The 24,443-nt window shown below is 55.5% G+C and overlaps 1 protein-coding gene across 2 annotated transcripts in view; it reads right to left on the bottom strand.

Moving 5' to 3' along the window:
* PCDH19 (protocadherin 19) overlaps positions 1–14,045 on the bottom strand; it is a 58,782-nt gene extending 44,737 nt beyond the window's left edge. For both annotated transcript variants that reach the window (XM_035541854.2, XM_035541855.2), the window contains exons 1-2: positions 11,905–14,045; positions 8,540–8,867 (exon numbers count right to left, since the gene is read on the bottom strand). In XM_035541854.2, coding sequence (XP_035397747.1) covers positions 8,540–8,867; positions 11,905–14,045 — 2,469 coding nt within the window. The remainder of the gene's footprint in view (positions 1–8,539; positions 8,868–11,904) is intronic.
* Positions 14,046–24,443: the final 10,398 nt, after the last annotated feature.

Genomic DNA, 24,443 nt, shown 5'->3' with positions numbered 1-24,443 from the left:
CTGTACTCACTTAGTCTAATAATGGTGAATGATATTTTCCAAGTACATTATTCAGCAATAAAAACGCAGAATTATTTGATCTCTTTCTAACCTTTATGATTCTAAGCACTCCTTTTGACCCAGATTGAATGAGGCAACATCTGCAGAGCCTTTCACAAAATTGTACTCTGCATGCACTATTGTAGGTCCGCTGCCAAAGATAAATGTTATTATTTTAAAACCATCATCTTACTAATAGATGAGCAAACGCACTGCATTAGCATAGCCCGCAGATCTCTAGCACTGGTGAGAAAATGCCAGAGGGTTTTTGCTTAATGGAATTTTACATACCTGACTTAGTATGGGTTAATGCAATCCACCAACACAGGAATTTTAAAACCTGCCCTGTGGCATACACCTGCCTTTACAAAAGGTGGTGTAATCCGACAAGCTCCACATCCCCGTGAGAACGACGAAGGATTCGCGTCCAGATCTCCCGTGGCCAACGGGACGTGGAGACAAAGACCTGGTCTGCGCAGCTCCGGCAGACACAGCCTGCTATCGATGCCAGGCGGTATTTATGGTGCTTAATGAGGGAGCCTTGCTGGGGATCACCTCGCCGTGCTGAGCGCTTCCATCCCGTCGAGCACAGGGAGCACGACACGGGATGCGCGCTGCTCCACTGCTGCTTCAGAGCCTTTGCCAGCCAGTGGAGGGGACGGGAACCATCCGGAGGGGACGTGATGCTGGGTTAAACAGGGACTCACTTCCAGGCTAGGTAATAATCGCTTGTCCAGCTGACACAAGCCATTACTTCACTCCAAATTTAGACTGGAAGCCAGACTGAGACACTGAAGTGATGACACCGCAGCCTCCTCTCCAGCTAATCTTCCAACCAGTGCCACATGCAAGCGTTGCCCAAACAGGAACAGCAAAATTTGGCCCAAAGTGTGGCTGGGGACGTCAACGGCCTCAGTGTCTCCTTGCTGAGGCCTGGAGATGCTCCTGGGGAAAGCCGGAGCTGGCGCCAGAAGGGACCCAGGACAGGGTCTGTGCCCAGCGGCCCCGCACTCGGTCGGTGAGGGCAGCGCTTCGTGGAGAGCACCCCGCTCACTGCGAATGCCGAGCACGCTCTAATTTGAATTATAATTACACTTATAAGCACACAGATTACAACTATTTATGCTACAAATAAGACCATCCTGTATTTTAATTAACAGAAAATGATTGGAACTCAACTATAGCCTCTGCTGGGAACAATATCTAATCATTTATTTAAGCGAGGCTGTGCACAGCCCCATATGCAACCTGGCCGGGCAGCAGTAGCTGGCACGGCTGCTGACACCTTGTATTTTATATATATATAAATATACATATGAACCTTCAAGGGCAGCACCAATGCCCCCAGGAAAAGGCAGGAAGGGAGAAAGGGAGGGTTGGAAGGTGGAAAAGCGCTTTTGCCATTGGGATGCTCCATTGTATTGAAAGCAGCTCCATCCCAACATGGGACTGACGATGTGCTGCTCTGGGGCCCGGGATGCGTTGTGCTGCAAGTTTTTATGTCACAGTAACGGGCAAAGGGAATCGCAAGACCTACAACACCACCGAGCAACATCACCGGCCCTGCAGCAAAGCAGGGGAGGCTTCAGCAACATTTTGCCCTTTGGGTCTGGGAGGGCAAAGCGGGCAGCACCGGGGTGAATTCCCAAACACAAACACATTGGCTGACTGTCAGGACAAATGGGAAGGGCAGAAGCCACTACTGACCGTCCCCGTGCAACCACGGAATAACTTCCCAGAGGAGAAGCCTCGTCCCTGGAGGGGCTCAGAGCTGTGTCTGGGCCAAGCCTGGGCAGCTCCCGGGGGAGGCAGGAGGCACGGCCCTGCGGCATCGGGGCAGGAGAAGGAAGCCCTCCGGGGACAAGCCCATCTCCGTACATCCAGGGCACATCTGGCTGAAGGCAGGAGAGAGGAGCCTGGAAGGGCACCTGGCTGAGGGCTTTCTGCAACTCCAGCCCCTCAGGAGGGGCTTCAGGAGGTGGCAGCTGACAAATACAGCTCTTCAAGGAGCCGAGCAGATGTGCGTGAGGTTACCCAAAGGAGACGTGCGCTTGGCCTCAAATATTCCTCTGCATGCATGTGCTTTATGCAAAATAAATTACAGAAAGAAACCACAGAGTTCATGTCGCTCGATACAACAAGAGCTAATTTGGAAGCTACTACACATAAGGCTATAAATAGCGTGCAAGACCACCCTTTTGACATAATTACTTACTGTAAGTCTTTCCTAATTTAAGGGAAAAGTCTTATCTACCACGTAAGTATACTCACAGGACCTTTTTTTACAGACTCAACAAGTAAAAGTTACGCATCAGAAATATGCATCCAATTCAAAATTACAAGCAGCCAAACAAGATGAGCTGCCATACTTTTGGTAAAAGTGAATCATAACACCCAAACAAACAGCATAGAAAAAAATGATATATATATAGCTATATGACAAAATATATAGTTATTTACATAATTATGTACAATATTTAAATCTGTACACTTCACATACTTACACAGATACATAGCGTATAGCACATAAGATACAACAAACAATCTCTAGTATGGAAATACAACGACAAAAGCACTTCCATTCTGAGCACTCCGGGTCCTGGCATCAGAGGAGAGGAGCTCTGCTTTCACGCACAGCTGCTGGCACCTCACCATGCCCTGACCCCGTTTCCCCGTGGACCCCACGGCAAATGCCCCAGCCCCACGCGGCGCCCCCGGTGCAGGAGCTGAGCCGTGCTGAAGTCAATGCTTGCCGGAGACCTGGTGCGGGAAGCGTGCAGCCAGTGCAAGCCCTGGCTCAACATGAATGGGAGCTGGAGTATTTATCTCTGCTGCAAGGTATTCAGACGAATTTTTCAACACGGAGAGCTGGAGGCGATTACAGAAGATGCATAATTCGGATCGGCTGACCTCAGAGCGGAATAAGACTCCGCTCGTTTCCACTGCACCGCCCCCGTGCTGGGACAGGTCAGGGAGCGCCGATGACACACGGTGTCCACGACACCCCGACGCCTCCCTGGTGACCGCCGCGAGCTCTCGTGAGGCTCTGGGTGCCCATCCGAGGGTGCCATGGGGGTGGCGGCACTGGGCGCCCCCGCATCACGGCACTGCGGAGACCCGTTGGGGACAGCCGCGGGTGCCACCAGCTACCCAACGCCTGCCCCGCCACCACCTGCAAGGGTCGGCAGATTTCTCCTGCAGTTTCTTGGTGAAACCCGGGCAGCTCTTGGCTATCCCCAGCGCCAGAGAGGGGAAAAAGAGTGGCAGTCTCAAGCTGAAAGCATCCCCGGTCTTCGCCGGGCTCCCGGAGAAGAAAGGCTGCCATTAGCTACCAGACAGAGATGCTCACACGCAACAAGGCAGACGCGCTAATTAGAGACGTGACCCGTGCTTGCACATCTCGGTGCAAATCAGAGACCAAAAAAGTGCTGAGTTACAGTGACCTCCCAAGGAGAAAACAAGACTGGCAACGTTTGCTGCGAAGGCAGTCTTCCGACGAGTTGAACATCATTGCTGATAATGCTTTAATTATTATCTCTACTTAAAATAAGCCTTATTTCAACAGTCTGGCATGTCTCAACGCTGCAAACTTTCTCTGGGTCGGAAATTATCTCTTTTTTTTCTTTCGTTCTACACGCAGTATTACTGAGAAGCAAGCCAAATCCCTTCCAATTATGTATCATGACGTTTCCCTAGTGTTACACTAAAGCAAGGCCCTTCACTTATAAATGGCATGGTTTATAACAAATTGTCTGTTATACCAGACAGAAACTGATTTCCTCAAACCAAGCATATTAAAGTGAGTACATTCATTCTGGTTGTAACACACAAAATGTGATTATAACAGACACTTTTGGGGCTTTTTAAGGCTAGCAGAGAAGAGGAGGATAAGCTGGAGGGGAAGAAAGAATTGACAAGTAGAGAAATGACAGAGAAAGAGGAACAGCCACGCTGATTTCATTTCTTACAAAACAAAAATCTTTGTATGTCGTCGAAATGTGCTTTAGTTAACACTGCGAGATAGCCAGAGCAAAAACTGCCTGTGCTGCCTGAAACGAAAATTGCTCTATTGTGCTTCAAAAACCATTTCCTATGGTGAGGAGAACGCTTTCCAGGTAGTAAAAAGCATATCTGAAACCACCGGGGCCTTATCCTGCAACTGTTGCTCACTCAAATAATCCCTACTGCTACAGGAAGCCCTGGCGAAATCAGTGTGAGTGAGGATTATGCAGGAGTGTATCGAGGTTGGGGGATTAGGCCAGGATTACCACTAAAACCAGTAATTCCCCATCTTACCGCCGGTGGCTGCCAGCACATGAGGCAGTGGCCGCGACCTGGCGGCACCCACACACCACAGGGTATCTGCGTCCCCCCAGGGGACCACGTGGAGCAGGGGGGATCATGCCGTGCCCGTGGGATGCTCCCCATGCCTGTGGGATGTTCTCCACGCCTGCGGGACGCTCCCTGTGCCCGCGGGACGCTCCCCGCCCCAGGGCAGCCCATGACACTAGGGTGGTGTTTCCCAAAGTGGTGCCCTCCGAGAGAAAAGTGGGGCGCCAGACCGGCTGCGGCAGCACGGGTGCAGCTGTTGCACACATACCGCTTGCTTTGAAAGTCAAAATCTGGGCATGCGAGCGTTACCCAAGGGTGGCCGTTCTGCATGCAAATCGTGTCCCGGGGATCCTAAAGCACTCTGCATTCAGACCGCCTTCCACACCACCCCAATGCAACGTGCATTCTTATCAAGGAAGCTGCCTAATGGCTCCTATTAATTTTGATTTTTAATCTCCTGGTACAACTCCCAGCAACATACACGCAAAACCCGACAACAAGCCCTTTCGCTTTCAAAGCTGACTTCTCCTCGGGCTCAGCAGGAAGAGAAAAGCACTCGGCAGCAGCAAAAGCCCTGCCCGGCAGTGCCCTCTCAGCTCCACGCCTGCTGCTCTCCCTGCACAAGCCAAAACACGAACCGGGGCCAGCCGTGCTCCGGGGGGCACTCGGTGCCTCCACCACGGCCTGTGGCTGAGGAGATGCTCGAGCACCGTGCCCAGCCCCAGCCAAGCCCACGCGGGGCCGCTGGCACCGGGATGTCCCACGCCAGCTCCCCACGTCCTCCTGGCAGCCCTGGCACCGCGCAGCCCAAAAGGGGAAAGCTTTGCGAGGGTCGTCCCGTGCTTTTTTGCGTCCTCGGAGCCAGGTTGAAATCCGCGGCCGTTTAATCCTTTTCTGGATCGGCGGAGGAACACGGCAGCAGGGACGAATCCAGTTATCACTGGCACGGTGTGGCCACGGCCCCGCCACCGCGCGTCCCGCTGCCACGGCGCAGGAGACGTCTCCCGAAGAGCAGCTCGCTCCGCAAACAGCCCGTCCGCGGGGACTTTTATTTCAAGGTTCCTGACTGTTAAAGTAAATGAGCCTCACATTAAAGACCAGCTACATATCAAGCCAACGCAAAGCCAGCCTCTGCGAGGACGGCGCTCGGTTTCAGAGGCAATCACTTACTTGCAGACACAAGCATCGTATGCTAACTGACACCGCCAGCTACATGTTTACCTCTGTATTTTATCTTTTATCAAGCGATGCTTTGCCTTCCCATCAGCGCGGGAGGAGAAGTCACTCCTAGGTGGAGCGTTAGCGCTATCTCCCTGACACTGACACCTATTAAAGGCTCCCGGGGGATGCGGCGGCCGCCTCGTCACCGGAGGCACTTCCAACCAGCCCCGACAAAGTCCTACCGAAGGCGCTGCAGGGAACAACTTGGCTCTGACGAGGAGAGCTAATGGCTTGCTGCCTTCCTGGAGGCTCTGGAAACTCCACGCTCGGGCCGGCTTTGTATTTACTAAATCAGCTGCACCTGGAGGTGTGCACCACTAGCATACTTCCCAAGGATATAATTACAGTGAGTAGCAACCGCTACCGAAACGACAGAGCGGTGTGGACGCGTGGCAGCAATGCTCCTACGGCAGAAGCAGGAGGATTTGGGCGGTGGGATTGCGGGAAGGTGCCAGAGGACCCAGGCCAGCTCCTGCAGAGGAGGTGGGCAGGAGGAGGACGCGTGCTTTGGGCACACCTGAGCAGGTGCAGCAAGCCTGGAGGAGCCTCTGCAGGCTGCACCTGAGATGGTGGCGGTGCACAACAGCCCCCGTCTGCCTTCGGGGCTGTCTTCGGCAGTTTCTGCGTCACCCTGCGCGGTGGGACAGGGCGGTCACTGTGGTCACCGCTGAGCCTCCAGACGCTGCTCTAGGCACCAGGCAGCCTCACCCTCAGGGGGCACTCGGGTTTTTAGGAGCCAGTTGCATCCACAATACCAACGGGATAGCTGCCCTTGCAACAGCTGCAAACGTACCACAGGGGATTTCCAAATAAAATAAAATAAAATAATCCTTCCCTAAAACAAACATCCCAGCAGCTTCCAGTTGGGATTTCTCCTCTCCTCGCCCCAACCCTGCCCTTCCGTAAAGCACCCCCAGGGCGCGAGCCCACGGCCCCGCCACGTCATCCCGCAGGAGGCTGCCGTGCCCCAGATCAGCTCCACACCGTCAGAGCCACGGGAACCCCTCTCCGTTATCCGCCGGGGCTGGGACAGGGCTCTGCAAGAGCACCCAGTGTGGAGGGAGCCGGTCTTCGGGCTGAGCTGGGAGGCCTTCAGCTGCGCTCCTGCGTGCTGGTGGGGCTGCCACAGGGCGCATTTTTGGCTGACACTCCAGGGCAGCACAGCAAGGCACTCGTTAGGAGAGACAAATTCGTTTCTCCAGGCCAGGTATCAGCACTTCACATCCTGCCTCAAATGGGCTGGGAGAAGGAAGGGGCGAGCTGGAGGCAGAGGGAAAGGGAAGCGTTCCCCTCCACAAGTGCCCTGGCCCCGCAGTCGGGGAGTGCACAGGGCAGGGGCTCTGGAGCACCGCATCCCCCTGGCTCGTCATCCCAGTGGCAGCACATCCCAAACCCAAGGCATCGCTCAGCAAGGAGCGCATGTGAGCATCGGTGGGAATCCCCAAACGCGGGGACGATGGTTCCCAGGGAGCAGGCGGCTCCGGTAGCAGCTCTTCTGCTGCGTTTGGCCGGAGACAGGCTTAACCCAAACCGCTCCGATTTGTGTGGGTCAAGTCCCTGCCTCTCCTCACCAGAGCCTGCTCAGGTCTACGGCTGGGTACTCTCAAGCAGAATATGCGAGCTCTTATATCCAGGCCATTTCCATCCAGTTATTGCTAGGAAACCCCAACACCGCATCCGTGCCAAGACCAGGAGTCAAACCGGTCTCGAGCCCCCCGCACCAGCACCCTGTCGCCGCCACTGCCCCCGAAGGCACACGGGCACTCACCCGCGGGCGCTGGCTCCATGCTCAGACACTGGTACAGGTGCGGGCTCAGCCAGCCCCAAGCCGCAGCCTTGCAACACAGCGAGGAGCCCGAAATGCCGGGACAAGGGAGGTTCAGGGTGCTGGAGCAGGCTGAAGCCCACCAGCTGCCATGAAGAGCCAGCCAGCCGCCTCCCCGCCGCTGGGGAATTAAAAGCTGTGCCTCTGCCTTGAACTGCCGATGCCGACACCACTGTGTGACTGCTCAGAAGCTGCTTCTGCAGCCTTAGTGGAGGCTAAAATACAAGGGTTTGGGGAGCGTGTTGGCAGTACATATGCTGCAAGATCAGGCCTGCCGGCACCAACTGCTTCCAGCAGCCCTGCAGACTCTTGCAGCGGGCCGGGCCCTGCTCTCTATAGCGCAAGTATAAATCTGAAGCAACTCCACTGTCTTCAGGAGCATCATTTTGCATTTACACCAGTACAGCGAACGCAAAACAGTGCAAGCCATAAATATTTTAGGTGCTTCTTCAGCTTTGTTATTCCGTTCAAAGCAGGAAACATGACAATCCTTTGATTGTTTTGCTTAATACCAAACAATAATTCAAAGAGAGACAAACACGCGACATTAAATGATGCCTGTGATGTACAGGAAAGCCGATGAATTAGAAGAACCTGATGAGGACAGCGTGGATCATAGCAGCACCCGTACCTGCCTTCATCAGGTACCACACAGCCCTAGCACGCCAACGCACGCTGGTGCGCACGGTGAGGACACACAGCTGGGCACACGCCTGCATCCCCAGCGTGACGTGCTGCTGGGATGAGTGATGGCCACCAAAGAGACTTCTAAGGACCTCTTAAAAAACTCCTGACCACGTAACAGGCACCTCTTCCCTCGAGAGTCAACACACTCAGAACCCACTTACAAAGCAACCAAGCCCAGCCTGCTCGAGCCCACAGAGAGCCGTGCCGTGCCAGCATCAACCACCCCAGGCACCACTGCTGACTTGTGCAGTGTCCCGGGGGTGAAACATCCGCCCGCGACCACCTGTCAGGGCCAGGCAAACTCGCAAGAAGTGGTCACCCACTCGCCCATCTCTCCCAGCTGAGCCCCCCGCCCAGCACCCCGTCGCTCCCGCGGCACGCGCAGCCCGGCCGGGACGGCGGCGCTGGCACACGCGAGGCCAGGCGGGCACTCACCTCAGGCAGCGGCATCCCGTTGATGATGAGGTCGGGCTGCTGGGGGCTCTGCCCCGCGAAGGTGTGATGGTAGATGTGGTTGGAGCCGGCGTTCCTGTTGTTCTGGCTCTCCACGTTGAGGAAAGTGCTCTCGGAGCGGCGGCAGCCCAGCGGCAGGGTCTGCTGGTGGTAGTCGAAGTAGTTGAGGGATGAGGTGAGAGAGGAGCAGCTCACAACGTTCATTTTATCCGTCTCCTCCACATCCCGCGGTACCAGGCGGATATCGTTCTTGCTGATTTTCTTCTTCTTGCTTGATTTCTTCTGATGCCCGTAGGAGTACTCTGCGATTCTAAGGGACAGAAGCAAAAGGAACAGCTGAGAGCATCCCAAACTCTGCCCCTGAAAAAAACACTCAGAAACCCAGAGGGCTTGGCCCCATCTCCGTGTAGGTTTCTTAGTCATGCACGTTACGTCACGTTTGGGATCTTGTGGCACGGAATGGTCTTTAGCTTATTTTCATATGTATAATGTTTTTAGGTCAAACGTGAAAAATAAAGGGAAGGGAAAATGCCTCTGCCTTTCTCTAGTGTTTATAATTGCTGATATTTAGTTACTGGGAGTAAAGTCCAGCCTGCAGAAGAGAAAAATGGAGATGTTAAAATCCATGAACTGAAAAGGGTACCTGCATTCATTTCCATGCGTAATAAGGATTTTAAAAGTGATTTAATTTGGTCCCCGTAATGAGAATTCAAAATGAATAGTGGATTTTTTCCCAGTTCATTTTCCATAGCAGTAAATAAACCAAACCTAGAGCCGCCCTAGCTGGCAAGCTCTATTTTCTCACACTCCAAAGGCTGTTTGTTTATTAATGTTTTATCCAAAGTGCTCGTATTTTGACTATCTCTTGATAATACCTGATAACTTGAAATCTTTTTTCCAACTGTAACCTATTCCTCATTCACCCCCTGACATACACACACCCTGCTGCTGGGAAAGGCTTTCGTCTTCTAGAAATCGGAGAACAACAACTGTGTTTTGCAAAGAGAAATGATCCTATTTGACCTGTTTTTTTTTTTTTTTTTTACTGCAAGCTTGTTTTTCTCTGCCTTTCTTCCCCTCTTTGCTTTCCACCTGCCAAAAGAATCAACCGATGAAGTGTCTTGTTTGCCTTCTACAAAACACTGGAGGAAAAAAAGTTACCATAAAACACCACAGAGAACATAATGAAAAAATACGACCGCACCTTGCATTAACTCTGCGTGCTCAGCTCAAAGTGACTGTGGCTGCTCTTTCCATAGGGGCCAATGCAACCCAGTGAATGCCCCACAGATGCATTTGTGCACGCGCAGCACTAGGCAGCTCAGTATTTCCCAGGGAAACATATCGGACTGTACCCACAGTCAGAAACACACAATTGAAAGCTGGGAGTTTGCCCCTCTTCTTATTACGATAACAGCATTAAAAAAAAAAAAAGAGAGAGAGAGAAAAAGAGACAGAAATCCAATAGCTGCAACAGAAATAATAGGATGAATAAATAATACAGTTTATCTAAAAGGGCAAATATTGGACAAATATTCTTGTTCCACAAAGCTAATTGTCTGAGCATGAAAATGCCACCAAGTCGAACAGCTCTCTCGTATAATCTTATGTGCCTCATAAATTAACACATTTTATGGAGACTCTCCAGCAGATGTTGTGAAGAACCTTTAAAATAAGGAAATGGTAAGTCTCAATGCACACACAGAACATGGGGAGAGGGTGCCTGATGGCCACAAGGACTGCTGTCTGTTACTTCTTTACCTCTGCAGCTGACTTCTCCTGATCAGAATCACACTGATAACAGCCCGTGCATTCCCCCGAGTGCATAAATAAATCAGAGGAAGACAGGGATTTCTGTTGTGCCAACAATCTATATGCTGCTGAGTCGTCTAACAATGCTTGATGAAGCTTTAATTGTTTTGTTTACCTAAATGTTTAAGTTTGGCAATGTGAGATCCCAATTATTTCCTGCAGGCATTCATTTTGCTGTCCTTTCTCTATTGACCAATTATTTAATTAAACTGCACTTCATTAATCCCTAAACCGTCACAGTAAACCTAGTGCTTATACATATGCGTGAAGCTGTGAGGGGCACCGCCACAACTTGATTTTTATACGTTCAGCTTCTATTCTTGTTTAATGGGCCGAGCTGGCAAAAAATCTGGTATATTATCTTTTGTCTAAAGCTAGGCATCCCATAATACAGCACAGAGCAAGCTTTATTTGCAGATGGTTTTTCCCTCATCATGCAAAAAGGCTTATAAACACACTTTATGTTGTGAAAATGTGGAACTCTTCAGCATTATTTCTGTGTAAATAAAACTTTACAGACTGCGCATCCCCCTGCACTACGAAATTGCCAGGGGTGATGATACGTTTCAAAGGTAGAGCAAAATTAATTTCCATTCCTCCCATCTGAAATGACTCAGTGCTGAAGGAATGGAGAAGTCATGGCTATTTCACTAGTAACAGGATTAAACCATTTATGAGGCATTGCAGCTGCTCTTTTATGGCATCTGATTGATATTCATGTGTGGTTAGCATTTGTCTACTAACTTGTGTAACACAGAGAATAGTAAAAGAGAGACAATAATCGCGGGGCTGTTACATATTCAGGGGCTCCATTTCACATCTTCGCCTTTCATCGCCGCCCGGCTCCGGGCGCAGGGATGACCTGCGTTTCGGACCGGGAGCCCACAGTCGGCCAGGGCAAAAGAACGCAGCGCCGCAAAAATAATTGCTAAAGCCACCGCTCGCAGCCAAACCGGCCGTGCCGTTTCCACCAGTGTCGCGTCCGAGGGAGATGGCAGATTTCGGGGAGCGTTTATTCCCTCGGCCCCCACTGTCAGCTGTGGCCGAGAGCCGCATCCGCGCCACGGGCGCACAATGGCTCTTTTGAGGGGAGAGGAAGGGCCGAAGGGCCCCGCCGCACTCGGCCACGCCGCTCGCCCCGCGACGGCCGTGCTCCCACCGGGGCCACCGGGACGCGGGTCCCACAGCCACCCCGGGTGCGCAGGGAACGGGTGTCCCTGGTCCTCCTGCACGGAGCAGGGGGAGGCGGCCCCGCGCTCGTCTCTCCAGCCACAGCGTGCAGAAGCTAACGCCTGCTGCAACAGATTGTCGCGGAGCGAGATCGCAGCCGTCTGCACCTCGGGTGGGTCTCCGTCCGTCTCCCAGAGAAGAACGTTTTAAAGCCTCTCAGATTTCCCAAGAGGGACAAGTGCCTCACTTCTGCTCCTAAAGCAAATTTAAGCCCCCCGGTATACAACAGCAAATGGAAAAGCAACTGTGCTCGCAAAAATCAAAGCAGACACTGGCAGGCACAGAGAAACAAAGATGTTCTTTACCTGCAGTTATAGGTCCTGATTTCCTTGTTATCCCTTTTGCACTTTACTGCCACGAAGATCATGGTGACAAAAAGAATGGCCGCAATAGACCCCAGGGCAATAATGAAAATGAGGGAGAGGTTAACAGATCCTATGGACTCCTGGGCATCGAGGGCCGGAGACAGGTATATCAAAATCAAGGCTGAAGCCGACAGAGATGTTTTTCCATGGTCATGAGCCACTACAATCAGCTCATAGGCTGTCTTTGCATTCTCCCCAAAGGCTCTGGTGGTCCTTATCTCTCCATTGACCTGGTCTATCTCAAAAAATCCTCTGTCTCCTTCCACCATTTCGTAGGAAAGTCTGCCATTTTCACCCTCGTCATAGTCATCTGCCTTGACCACTGTCACCAAGTAGCCGACCCCCGCGTTCCTGGGGATGTACACCTCCGCAGTCCCGTTGACCAGTGGTGGGGCTGTGATCACGGGCGTGTTGTCATTGACATCCAGGACAATCACCCTGACGGTGGCATTGCTCTGCAGAGAGGGATTACCTCCGTCCTTTGCCAAGACCTTGAACTCAAAGGCCTTCGTCTGTTCGTGATTGAAGGACCTCAAAGCATAGATATCTCCAGAGTTGGGGTTGATGGAGACATAGGTGAAGACAGGCATGTCCCTGACTTGGGAGGGCACAATCTGATAGGAGACGCTGCCGTTGAGGCCCAGGTCAGGGTCCCTCGCGGAGACTGAGAGGAGGTAGGCCCCTGGGGTGTTGTTCTCCTGCACGATGACCTGGTAATAGGGCTTGGAGAAGTGGGGATGGTTGTCGTTCTCATCGGTTATCTTGACGGTGAAGGACTTGGTGGCCTGTAGGGAGGGTACGCCATTGTCCTTGGCCTGGATGGTGAGGTTGTACTGGTCCCTCTGCTCCCGGTCCAGCCGCCCGTCCACCAGGATGGTGGAGAAGCTCTCGTACTCCTGGAGCCGGAAAGGCACGTTGCCCAGGAGCTTGCACTGCACCCGCCCGTTGGCCCCGGAGTCGCGGTCCGAGACTCGCACCAGGGCGATGACGTACCCCGGCGGGGCGTTCTCGCTCACCTCCACCAGCTCGCTGTTGACAGAGAGCAGGTTGATGAGGGGCGGGTTGTCATTGGCATCCTGCACACTGATGGTCACTTTGCAATGGGCAGGGATGGAGTTAGGCCCCAAGTCCTTGGCCTGCACATCCAGCTCGTAGACATGACCCTCCTCGTAGTCAATGGCGCCGCTGACCGTGATGAGGCCGCTCTGGGGGTCGATCTGGAAGAGCTCCCGGGCTCGCTCAGAGACGTAGCTGTGGAAAGAGTAGAGCACCTGGCCGTTGGTGCCCTCATCCGGGTCAGAGGCATTGAGGCGGATGACCGGCGTACCCAGCGGGGCGTTTTCGGGCACACTGACGGTGTAGGCCGGCTCCTCAAAGAGCGGGTTGTTGTCATTGGAGTCGATGACGCGGATGCTGAGCTCCACCGTGCCGAAGTTGGGCGGGTCACCACCATCCAGCGCCGTGATCACGTAGCTGTAGTGGGACTGGGTCTCGCGGTCCAGGCTCTTCTCCACCACCAGCTCGGCAAAGCGGGACCCATCTCCCCGCGTCTTGGTCTCCAGCCCAAAGAGGTCGTTGGGGGTGATCTCGTAGCTCTGCACACCAAAGCTGCCTGAGTCCGGGTCGTAGGCGCTCTCCAGCGGCACCCGGGTGCCGGGGCTGGCAGTCTCTGAGATTTCCAGCTCGATCTGGTCGGTGGGGAAGCTGGGCGCGTTGTCGTTGAGGTCCTTGATCTCCAGCTTGATCACGCAGATCTCCATGGAGCTGGACATCACCTCCAGCGAGATGACGCACTTGGGGCTCTGCCGGCACAGCAGGTCCCGGTCGATCTTCTGCTTGGTCACCAGCAGCCCGGACCCGGGGCTGATGTCCACCAGGTGGGGGGCCGAGTTGGAGACCACCCGGAAGGCGGTGGGCTGCCGGGGGTCTATCACGAAGCCGGCGTCCCGGGCGTCCTTGGCGACGTTGGCGATCACGGTGCCGGCCCGCTGCTCCTCCTCCACCGAGTACTTGAGGTTGACGAGGGCCCCGGCGCCGGCCCACAGCAAGGCGGCCCCCAGCAGCGCCGGGAGAGCCCCCATCGCCGCGCCCGCCCCCGACGGCCGCCGCGCCGCGCCCCGACGGCCGCTGGCTTCAGGGGCCCGCCGCCCTCATGCGGGCAGCGCCCGCCGGGCCGAGCCGGAGCGGAGCGGAGCGGGGCGGCCACCGGAGGCGGCGGTACCCCGACGCCCACGCCAACGCCGCCCGCTTAGAGCCTCCGAGCCGGCGGCGCCGGGGATGCACCGGGCATGGCGAGCGGGAGCCGGGGAGGGAGCGGGAGCCGTGCCGAGCCGAGCCGTTCCGAGCCGAGCCGAGCCGTTCCGAGCCGAGCCGAGCGGAGCCGAACCGAGCCGAGCCGAGCCCTCTCCCGCCGGCGCTCGCTGCGGCGGCCGCACGCCACTGCCCGCAGTCCGGAGCGCCGGCGGGCGGCGCGGGGGCGGGCGGCGCGGGGGCGGGCGGCGGCGCGCCGAGGCCAATGAGCGAGAGGGGGCGGGGCGTGCGCAGCGCGCCGCCACCAATGGGGACGCGCCGAGCGGCGCCGCCGGGCCGGAGGGGCGGGGCCAAGGCGGGGCGCGCGGAGCGGCGCGGCCGGGAGCGGAGCGGGGCCGGGGCCGGGTTCCCGCTGCTCTGCGCCCGCCGGCTGCGGGGCTGCGGCCACCGGCGGTGCCTCCCCCACCGCCGCAGGGGCGCTCGGCGGGTTCCCGCGGGCACCGGGCTGGGCGGGGGGGACCCCGCGGCCCCGCCGCCGGCTGCGCACCGCCGAGGCCGGGGCAGCCCCTGCGGGGAGCGGGGCAGCGCCGCCCCGTCCCGCCGGCACGGCCCCGGGGGACGCCCGGAGCGGTGCGGGGGGACCCGGCGGCTCTGGCACGGGCAGCGCTCCCAGCTCCCCGCGAAGTGGTTTTCAATTCAGCGGGGATCGCGGAGTCCCGCTGCGCGGTGCCGCCTCATCGGCACGGCCAAGGCAACGCGACCGCCCTGTGCTGCTGCTTCCCGGGGGCGCCGCGCTCGGCCCGCAGGTGCACGGCGGTGCAAGCGATGAGCGCGGGGAAGGCTCCGTGCCCCCAGCCCGCAGGTGCCGCCTTTGGCCGGTTCCTGGCCCGCCCCGGCGCTGGCGGCCTCAACCCCGAAGCTTTTAGCGGCAAACTCGCGGCCAAGCCGAGCCCCGCGGGGGAGGGGGGTAAAAAAAATAAATAAAAATAACAGGTTGGGGGCAGGCCGGGTGCCGGCGCTTCCCTGCGGCAAACCGCCCCGGGAGCCCGCGGGTCGATGGCGGCGAGCTGGCGCCGGGCCGGGCCGCTGGGCCGGCGGCCACCGGCGCTGCCGCGGGCCCGTCGGGGCGGCCGCCTCCCCGCGGGGCAGCCCGCTGCGGCCGCGCCGTCGGGCCCCGCCGCCCTTCGCAGGCACAAGGGCGCCATCTGGCGGGCGGCGCCGGCAGGAGGCACCCCCTGCTGGCCGCGCCGCGACACCCAACCCGGGGACACCGCCCGCGGGGACACCACCCACCCCCGGGACACCATCCTCAGGGACACCGTCACCTGGGACACCACCCCCAGGGACTCCATCCCCAGGGACACCACCCCCGGAAACACTATCCCCAGGGACACCACCCCCAGAGACACCACCCCCGGGACACCATCACCTGGGACACCACCCCCAGGGACACCACCCCCAGGGACACCATCCCTAGGGACATCATCCCCCGGGACACCACCCCAAGGGACACCAGCTCCCGGAACACCACCCCCGGGGCACCCGAGGTGGGACCTCCCAATGGGCTTCCCCCCCATGCATGTCCCCGAGGGTTCCCGCAGCCCCCCAGGAGGCAGCAGCAGGGGTCCCGCAGGCAGAGGGGACGCAGCAGGTGGTGGGCACCAGGCTGGCGAAAGCTCCGCTGCCGCGCTCGCGACGCCTTCCTCGGAAAAATTAATTCTGATGACTTGAACTGTGCCGTGTGGATTGAAAAGCTGGCTGAAGGATCATAAACAAAGGGTAATTAGAAACAGGGGGAGGTGTTTATGGGGTACTGCAGGGATCTAGGTTAGGTCTGCTCTCATTTAATACCCTCATTAATGACCTGGAAAGAGGGAGTAAACTGCACATTAATGAATTTGGCAGATGATGCTATACTGGGAGGTGCTGTGAGCTCCAGCAAGCATAGAAAATTAACACAAAAGGGCCTAGCGAGATTAGAAACATGGGAAGGAAACAGCAGAACGAGCTGGACCCCGGACAAACGCAAGCGAGGGCATCTGGGAGGCAGAGGCGATGTGAGCCGAGAGCAGGAGGACGACGCTGCCCCGCACCACAGCAGCGCCAGAGCCATGCCCCAGGCACGAAGGGGTTGGGGCTGGGTCAGCAAGGGGAGTCCACAAGGCTGCTGAGCATCAGGGCAGGAGAGGATCGGCCTCCCAAGGGCAGTGTGGAGGCGCTGGGAGGCTCAGGTGGGGCTGGACGCGGGGCTGCCTCCATGCGCACGTGTTGGCGGCAGTGCAGAGGGAGGCCATGCAAATGATCAAAGGCACGGAGAGTCTGATTTCTGAAGGAAGATTAAAAGGCTTAAATATATATATTGGTTGGCTAAGAGCTGTCTGTGGGGAGACAAACTAAGAGCCTTACAGATCTGGTTGGTGTAAATAGAGAAAGAGGGAAGGAATTATTTAATACAGTACAAGGGGCATCACCAGAAGGGGTGACAGGAAATGAAGAAATGGAGCATTTAGGTTGAATGTCACAGGGGAAAAAATCCCCTCTGCTGACAGTGAAAATTATGAGGCTGCGACGTGGTTCCCTGGAGGGAGAAAGTTCTGCGGCTTGAGATATTTAAAACCAGACAGGATCAGGCTGAATATAAAAGCACCGGGATCAGCCACTGACAGGGGATGCATGGAGGAGCAAGAGCTGGGCAGGGACACACCTCATTTTCCAGCTCTTTTTCTACTGAAGTATTTTTTTATTAAATCACACATACAAAAGGTCTGCAATATTTATTTATGGCATACATGTCCTTCTGCGACTGCGATAAAGGAGATCACCGGTGTGATGAATACTGAGCCAGGCGTCTTGTAGCCAGCCAGGCTGACAGGGGCCCTGAAAATCTGCACCCGCACATAGCGGTGGAGAGGGGTTAGAGGTGGGCTGAGGGGGCCCCTGGCTGACCGGTGTGCTGTACGACATGCCTGGAGCACCCGGCCTCCTGCAGGCTTGGCTTCTGCACAGCACCTCGCCTCGGCCACCTTCCGCAGCACTCGCCAGGCCTCGCTGCCCAGCACCCACAGCCTCGGCCAGCGCTCCGGCCTCTCACCCTGGGTTAACGCTCGGTATCCAGTCTGCCAGAGGCTGCGACAGGATCCCCGTGGAGTAGAACAGGCATCGATTCCCACCCCTCCACATCTCCTGCCTCACCGGAGGTCTGAGTGCTGTCAACAAAATGGATTAATAGTCCCATTATCAGTTGAGATGGATGGCCGGGGTGAGGAGAAAACATCGCGTCCCAGGGAACTCAAGTAGGCACATTAATAAAGATGCCACATGTTGGCTGTGAAATCTAAAAGCTTCGCTCCTTGCAGCAGAATTAGCCTACCCAAAGCCCAACGCTCCCATCACGATGCACGTGATGTCGGCCCCAGCACCAGCCCGTGGTGGCCTGGCAGACAGGGACCGGGGGCACGGCGCTGACCACCCCGCTCGCTGCCCTTGTTCCCCTGGTCCCAGCCCCAGGCAGGACAGCGGCCTGCTTCCTGCCCTTCTCTGGGCACAGCACCACCAGGGAGCTGCCTTGGCCCCCTCGCTGCAAACACCCAAATGAGCCCTGGTCCCTCAGGCTCTGCCCATTGCAGCCCCCCCTTCCTTTGGCATGGGCTGGGGGGGGGGCCTGCAAGGCCAGCCCAGGCCCCTCACAGACAGTGCAGAGCTGGAGCCTGTCGTGCTGCTGGCTCCTTGATAGGTATGGGCAGCGTGTAATGGAGATATTGGTTCTGGTTCTGCCCACGCTGTAAAATAAGGAAAGCTTTTAATTAAAGGCGAGCAGTGCAGCTTGCAGCCCTTTGTTTGAGCGCTAATGTGAATGAGTCCTTCCCAGCCCAGCGTTTAAAGCTGTCTCTCTCATACCTGTCAAAAAGTAAATCTCGGGATCTAAACCGTGTATATTGAAAGCTGTGGTATCAGCGGGCTGTCAAGCTGGGGATTTTTTTCATTAAAACTTCCTTGTGCGGAGGGACAAGGCCAGGCACGGGGTGAGGCTGTGGCAGCAGGGGGGGGGGAACCAGGAGGGCAGCAGCCTCTGCCACCAGCAGTCTCGCCCCTAGCAGGCACGAGGGCCTCCTGCTGTCCTCCGGGCTGCACCAAGTAGAGGCCGGGAGGCTTTGGGCACCCACCCCAGTGCCCAGGGACACCGAGCCACCAAGTGGGCCCCTGCCGCAGCACAGGGCAGGCACAGCCCCCCCAGTCCATCTCACTGCCTGCGATGAGGAAGTGGAGACCCTGCGCAAAAAATATTTTAAAATTTCAAAATTCATTTTAAACAAAGCAGAACTATCTTTTTTTTTTTGGAACCATTCTTATAATTCCGCATGTAGCATTTCTGAACAGTTGTTTTTCCCCTTTCTGGCACCTTTTCCTTTTAGCTACTAAGTGAAGGAAAATAAATGATGTAGGTTTATTTCTTCCTTTCTTTGCTTATCCAGTTCTGCAAAACTTGAAAGCTTTTCAAAGCATCTGGGTGTCAGGAGTTACGATTTAGGTCTGTGGCTTTTTTTCCCCTAGCAATGTTTCTAATATCACAGCAAACTAGAAAAACTGTAGCATAGAGAAATGAAGAAATAGGAAAACTCAGAGCAAAATGCCTGAGTTCAGCCATCAGACATCTGCCATGCATGGAGAAAGGGGAGACCCAAAAAGGAGAAAAATACATTTTATATTTGTTGGGGGGTGCTTGGAAAATAAGACAAAATACTTAGCTTACAATTAAACATTTTGTTGCCTATTACATGGAAGTTCAGTGCACGTCCACTCTCAAGAGGCTTTGGAGTGAGGACAGCCTGTGCAGCGCTGCCTGTCAGCCCTCTAAGAGCCAAACTTTATTGAGCACTCGGACATCTGCAGTACTTGCAGACATCCATCCCAGTAACTCTGCTAGCTGATTGCACATAGCACAGATAAGGGACCGCTGCTCTGAAATATTGAGTCTTTAGACCATAAAAAACTGTCTTTGTAAGCTGAAATCTAACTTTATTTGTACTCCTGCAATTCCCCCAAAGTCAGCAGGGTTTTCTGGCTGTTAGCAAGGGCAGCGCCTGGCACGCTGCTTCTGCGGGAGAGGTTAAAGTGCCAAAGACAGGACAGCATCACTCCAAGGAATTCGATCAACTCCTATCACTCAATAGTTTAATTCACTTTTACTGATACAGCATCTTTTATCAAAGATTACATAATGCTGAATAATCATGAAGCACATAATACAGAGCCAGACAGGCAGTTATAATCAGATTTAAAGCCTATATTAAAAAAGTGGCAGGTGCAGGGCTAATTCTCCACTCTCGCACTGGTGTCGGTCCAGACAAAGCACACTGGACCCGCTGCCAGCGTACACAGCCTGCCTGCAGCAAGACACGGTGCTGCAGATGAAATAAAGGCCTCGGGGGCACACCTGCACAGCCAGAGGCCCCAGGGCAGCTCTGGTGCGCTCAGTGACAGGCAGCTTCACAGGGAGAAGGCCAGCTGCCCCCAGCAGCCACTTCAATTTTGGGAAGATGCAGTCGGCTCCAGCAGGCTGACCAGTGGGACCGAGCTCAAAACTGGGTCCAGCAGACCCAGCAAAGATGCATTTGGTGTGAGCAATGGCAGCGCCGAGAAGCCGAGCTGCACCTGGCACCTCTGTGTCTACCAGCCCAAGCACAGGCAGCAGAGGGGCTCAGCAGGCATTTGCCCTCAGCAGCAGGCATGGGGCGATATTAACAAGAGGGCAGCCTGTGTGATTAACCACTCTGCTTTCCAGTATGGTCTATTAAGGATAGAAAGGAAAAAATGCTGTGCAATTTAAGGGGCTGCAGCAACGCAGCCTTTCACCTCTGCCTCTCTGGCCCATGCCCAGCTGCTGGTACCCAGCGTTTATCACCTGACAGCGGCTCAGTGGCCCGTGTAAAACAACCATCACTGCTTCCCAGGCCAGCTCCCAGAGGACACATTATGAAAAGCTACCGCCGTAATGGGCATCTGTGCCGGCTGTGTCAGCAAAGCAGCCGTGACCGAGTGGGGTGCAGAGGTGTCCCACGGGCACCTCTTGCCCCTGTGCCAGCAGGCTGCAAAGGCAGTGAAAGGGAACCTGTGCCCTGCTCCAGCTGCAAGCCCACAGCACGCAGCTGCCTGGCCCCAGCGTGGGGGCTGAGCAGGGCCACCAGCCTGGTGTAGGCACCAGAGCCACCGGTCACCCCCGAACTGTTCCTCTGTCCCCTCTGGCGTCGGGGCACAGCAGCACACCTGCACCTGCAGCCTGCGGGGAAGCAGGCGTTCCAGCCACGCCGGCTAAATGTTTCCCATGCAATCAATTCCAGCGTATAAAACCATCAAACAGGATAACCTTGTGATCAAATGGCCAACAGAGAAAAGTGCTTAATATTATCCACTCCAGATAATGAGCTGTATTTCCAGCTCAGGCCCCAAACACACATCACCGCGCACTAAATGCCATGCAATTGCCTGCACAACAAGTTAAGCAAAGATTAAAAGCAAGGAGGAGAGACGAGGGAGGGCAGAAAACTAAGCGCAATGAAATTGCAATCTGCGCCCTCAGCCTGAGTGCAGGAGCGCAGCCGGGGGAGCACTGCAGTGCGGCTCGGAGCTCCATCGCGTGCCGGACCTTCAGGATCGCTCCTTGGATGCCTGCCTGACTTACAAACCATGCGCATGGTCACCCACGCAGGTGAAGAACAGACGGCCTTAGGTTTACAAGGCAGTGATGCCACGGATGAATTAAGAGGCAACCAAACTTCTCTCTGCTGGAGATCTGCCTGACAATGAAGGTTATCCGAGGTGATGGGAGAATCGCTGCTTTCTACTTCGCTCACAAACAGCGTCTCTTATTCAGTCTCCAGGTCCTTGAGTGGACAAAAACACTGTGAAGGTTGGGGAATAGAGGCACCTGCGGAAGGGGAGTGATTTAGAGAAGCTGCACAGTGTAATATCTCCCGTCTGCACTGCTACATGGCTAATGCAGAGGCTAGCAAACTGCGCAGCAGCTCCAGCAGCAGCCATTCCACCTTTCAGAATTGTTGCAAACATAACTAAATCCCTTATTCTACATTTTTCTTTCTTCTTTTCTCCTCCCTTTGTTCAAGCACACTATTTACTCTGCTGATGACCCCGCGGGATGGGAAAGAGACTGTGATGCTCCCTTCTTCCAGCAGAAATTAAATACCTGGCACCGGCAGAGAGCTGACAGCTCCCAAATGTTCTCTTGCTTTCACCTGGAGACAGTCCCAAGCCACAACACGCTTGCCCAGCATGCCAACAGGCAGGAGAGAGCATTTCTGGGACAGTACCTCCTGCCACCGCAGCGCTGAAAGCCAAGAGGGAGATTTAGGAAGCGCTCCTCAGCTGGTACGCTTTGTCCCGGCTCCGGTGAAGCCGATGGAGATGCGCAGCACCAGCTGAGGAGCAGCCCCCAGCTCCGTCCCACCAGGGTGCCTGTATCAGGGAATTTGGCTGTGGTTCCTCACTGGTATGACTTAGCAGCATCCCGCGGTTCGGCATTTCCAGCCCTGCCTGCCTGTATCCTACAACCGTCAATTAGCAGCCCAGGCACCGGTCCCAGCGCTTCCCGCCCCCCCTCACACCCCCCTGCCACTTCTGCAACTGCAGATGTATGAAAATCACACCGAACTCCAGCTTTTCCTCCCCGCATTGCTGCGTGCATTGTTTTCCCCTACGAAACTGAGATTTGCACATGATGCACCCTGCCCGCGGTGAGCCTGCCCTTCCCACCCAGTAACACGGCTGGGCTACTGGCCACGCTCAGGAGAGCACGTGGGGACGTGCACAGCAGGGAAAGCGTTTTGTCACGTACCGTTACCTACAAGAGAAGGGAGCAGAGGCTAGGAAAAACGCCTAACAATTGCTGTAATTATGGCCTTTTCAAGCAGCTACACGATGTCAGACACAGTGTGGGGGAAAGGGCTGGCATAGCTTACCGTGCTCAACCTGGGGTGGATGCTGCTCCAAGCCAATGATTAATAGTCTGCTAGGATTTATTTTGGCATTGCAAAAAAAAAAAAGCGAGCACGGTGTCTCAGAAAGACGCCAGATGGACAGCGTGGAGCGGAGGCCCCAGCCTGGGGTACCAGCAGCAGCACTTGCTCCTTAGCTGTGGGACAACAGCATCCCAGCAGGGGCCGGCTCCTGCCCGGGACTCCCTGAGCTGATGTTGGCAGCCTCGGCGCCCACCCAGTGCCATGCAAAGCACTCAACGCATCTGATCCGAGCACCAGTGTGCACGCAGGATTGCTGGCTCCTGTCCTGCCGAGGCACGGGCACATCGCAGCAGCCCTGTCTCCGTCCTTGTCTCAGGCACATCCTCACAACAAATTCCTGGACTCATTTCCAGCAGGAATGCCAGGACAAAGCGCTCCTCCGGCAGCCCAGCCCGCTCCCCTTCCCATGGGCTGCATCTGCTCCCGCTGGCAACAGGACGTCACCTCTGGCACCTGTCAGCCACAGCCCATGGTCTGAACACAGGAAAACGTGGTCCCTGGACACCCGTCACGCTGCAGGGTGGGTGTCCGGGGTGCCTGATGCAGGATGGAGCTGCCCCCCCAGCCAGGCCAATGCCACCACAGCAGCGGCCAGCACCAACCCCGTCCTTCAGAGAAGGACACAGCAGGGAGGTGGCAGCAGCGCCTGAACCCAACCAACTGCTCACCTCGCTCCCCTCGGACAGTAAGAGGAAGATCTTGGCCGCCCATGTGGTCAGGTACACATGCCTCCCTCTGCTGATGCCCACCTATCTTCCAGCGCGAAGCTAAGGGTAGAAGGGAGTCCAGCTGGGCCACAAGATATGTTGTTTGGATCAGGCTGAGAATTACTTATGCAGTGTTTTATTAACCATAATGGGTAGCTGTGCCTGGTAAAATGAGCAATAATCTTGTTCAAGGGATCGCTCCTGCATCGCACTGTTACTGCCAATGCTGCAACCTCTCCTCACTGGTCTGCTGGCCAAAACCCTTTCTGGAGAAATGGATGAACAGGACAAAAGAGCACAAATCAGATAGGAACAGCTCCCCCCCCCTCCCTCCTTACAAAGAACTGGAGATAACGTGGCAGGTAGAGTCCTCCATCCCACAGCCCCTCTGATTTCCACACTTCCTCTCGTCTCAGTCCATCAGGAGCGCTACCTTACACAGCACTTACATCGCCTGCAGCTCCACATCCAGCTCGGACACCTCCCAGGGGCAGAGCTCTGCCAGGGTAAATGGTCCCTGGCTAATGGAAGGAAATAGAGGAAAAAGTAATTTACATCACGGCTATATTTATTCTGTACACTGCTATTTTGTGATCATCTATAATTTTAATCTATTAACAGTAAGAGATGCATCTGTTCTCCAAGTTTGTCTTGTTTATAGGTAATGTGATCCCAAGGGGATCATTCGAGGGTACTTGCGGAAAAATCAGTATTTCCACAATTGTGAGCCACCCCTAAAAGCAAGGGGGGAGGCACCTGGGGAGATGTGGCACCACACCTGGCAGAGGAGATGCCTTTTAAGCAGGACTGGCTCTGGTGCATTGCATGCCCAGGAGCAGCAGATGCCCCATGGATGCTGCTGGGCAGCTTTCACAAGGACAAGACACCGCTGCCATCACCGCAGCCCTGCTTAGAGTAGCGAGATGCAGAGCACAGACACTGCCACAGTGGCCAGGGTCCTCTCATGCCAGATGTCTGCAAGGGAAGGAGCAGAAATCCTTCTTCACCTGAAGGCACCAAGCGAGGCCAAAGCGCTGCCCACCTGTGCCTGTTTCCCCTATGACCTGTAGGTTTTCTGCAAGAGCTGTCTGATGGGAGAATACCTTCAGCTGCCTCCCTCCGTGCATTTCTCCAGCCCCTCCAAGTCCCAAACACTCTTTTCTGCGAGGCTCTGTGTTTGCCATTGGTTTGGGCGGAGGTCCTAGAGAACGTGGTACCTCAGCTTGGTGCTTCATGCTCCTGAAGCATCCCCTCCTGGGCCTGCTCTCCACCCTGCTCCGACAGCCCTCGCACAGCAGGCGCGGAGACCGTGATTCAGCCCAGTGAGCTCTTCTGCAGCCCCGTAATAAATAATCATTAAAGTTAAGGCAAGTACCACGTTCAAAGGGAAAAGCAGCAATTACAGACCAGAGCGCGTGGCAGAGTTATGTGAAGAGCTACATGAAAATACCCTCAGATTTAAAACGCACCCCAACCCCACCATCATCAT

The sequence above is a fragment of the Cygnus atratus genome, chromosome 13 (assembly GCF_013377495.2).
Source record: "Cygnus atratus isolate AKBS03 ecotype Queensland, Australia chromosome 13, CAtr_DNAZoo_HiC_assembly, whole genome shotgun sequence".
Lineage (NCBI taxonomy): Eukaryota > Metazoa > Chordata > Aves > Anseriformes > Anatidae > Cygnus > Cygnus atratus.
Note: the sequence above shows the minus strand (reverse complement) of the source record. Positions and strands in the feature narration are given on the sequence as shown.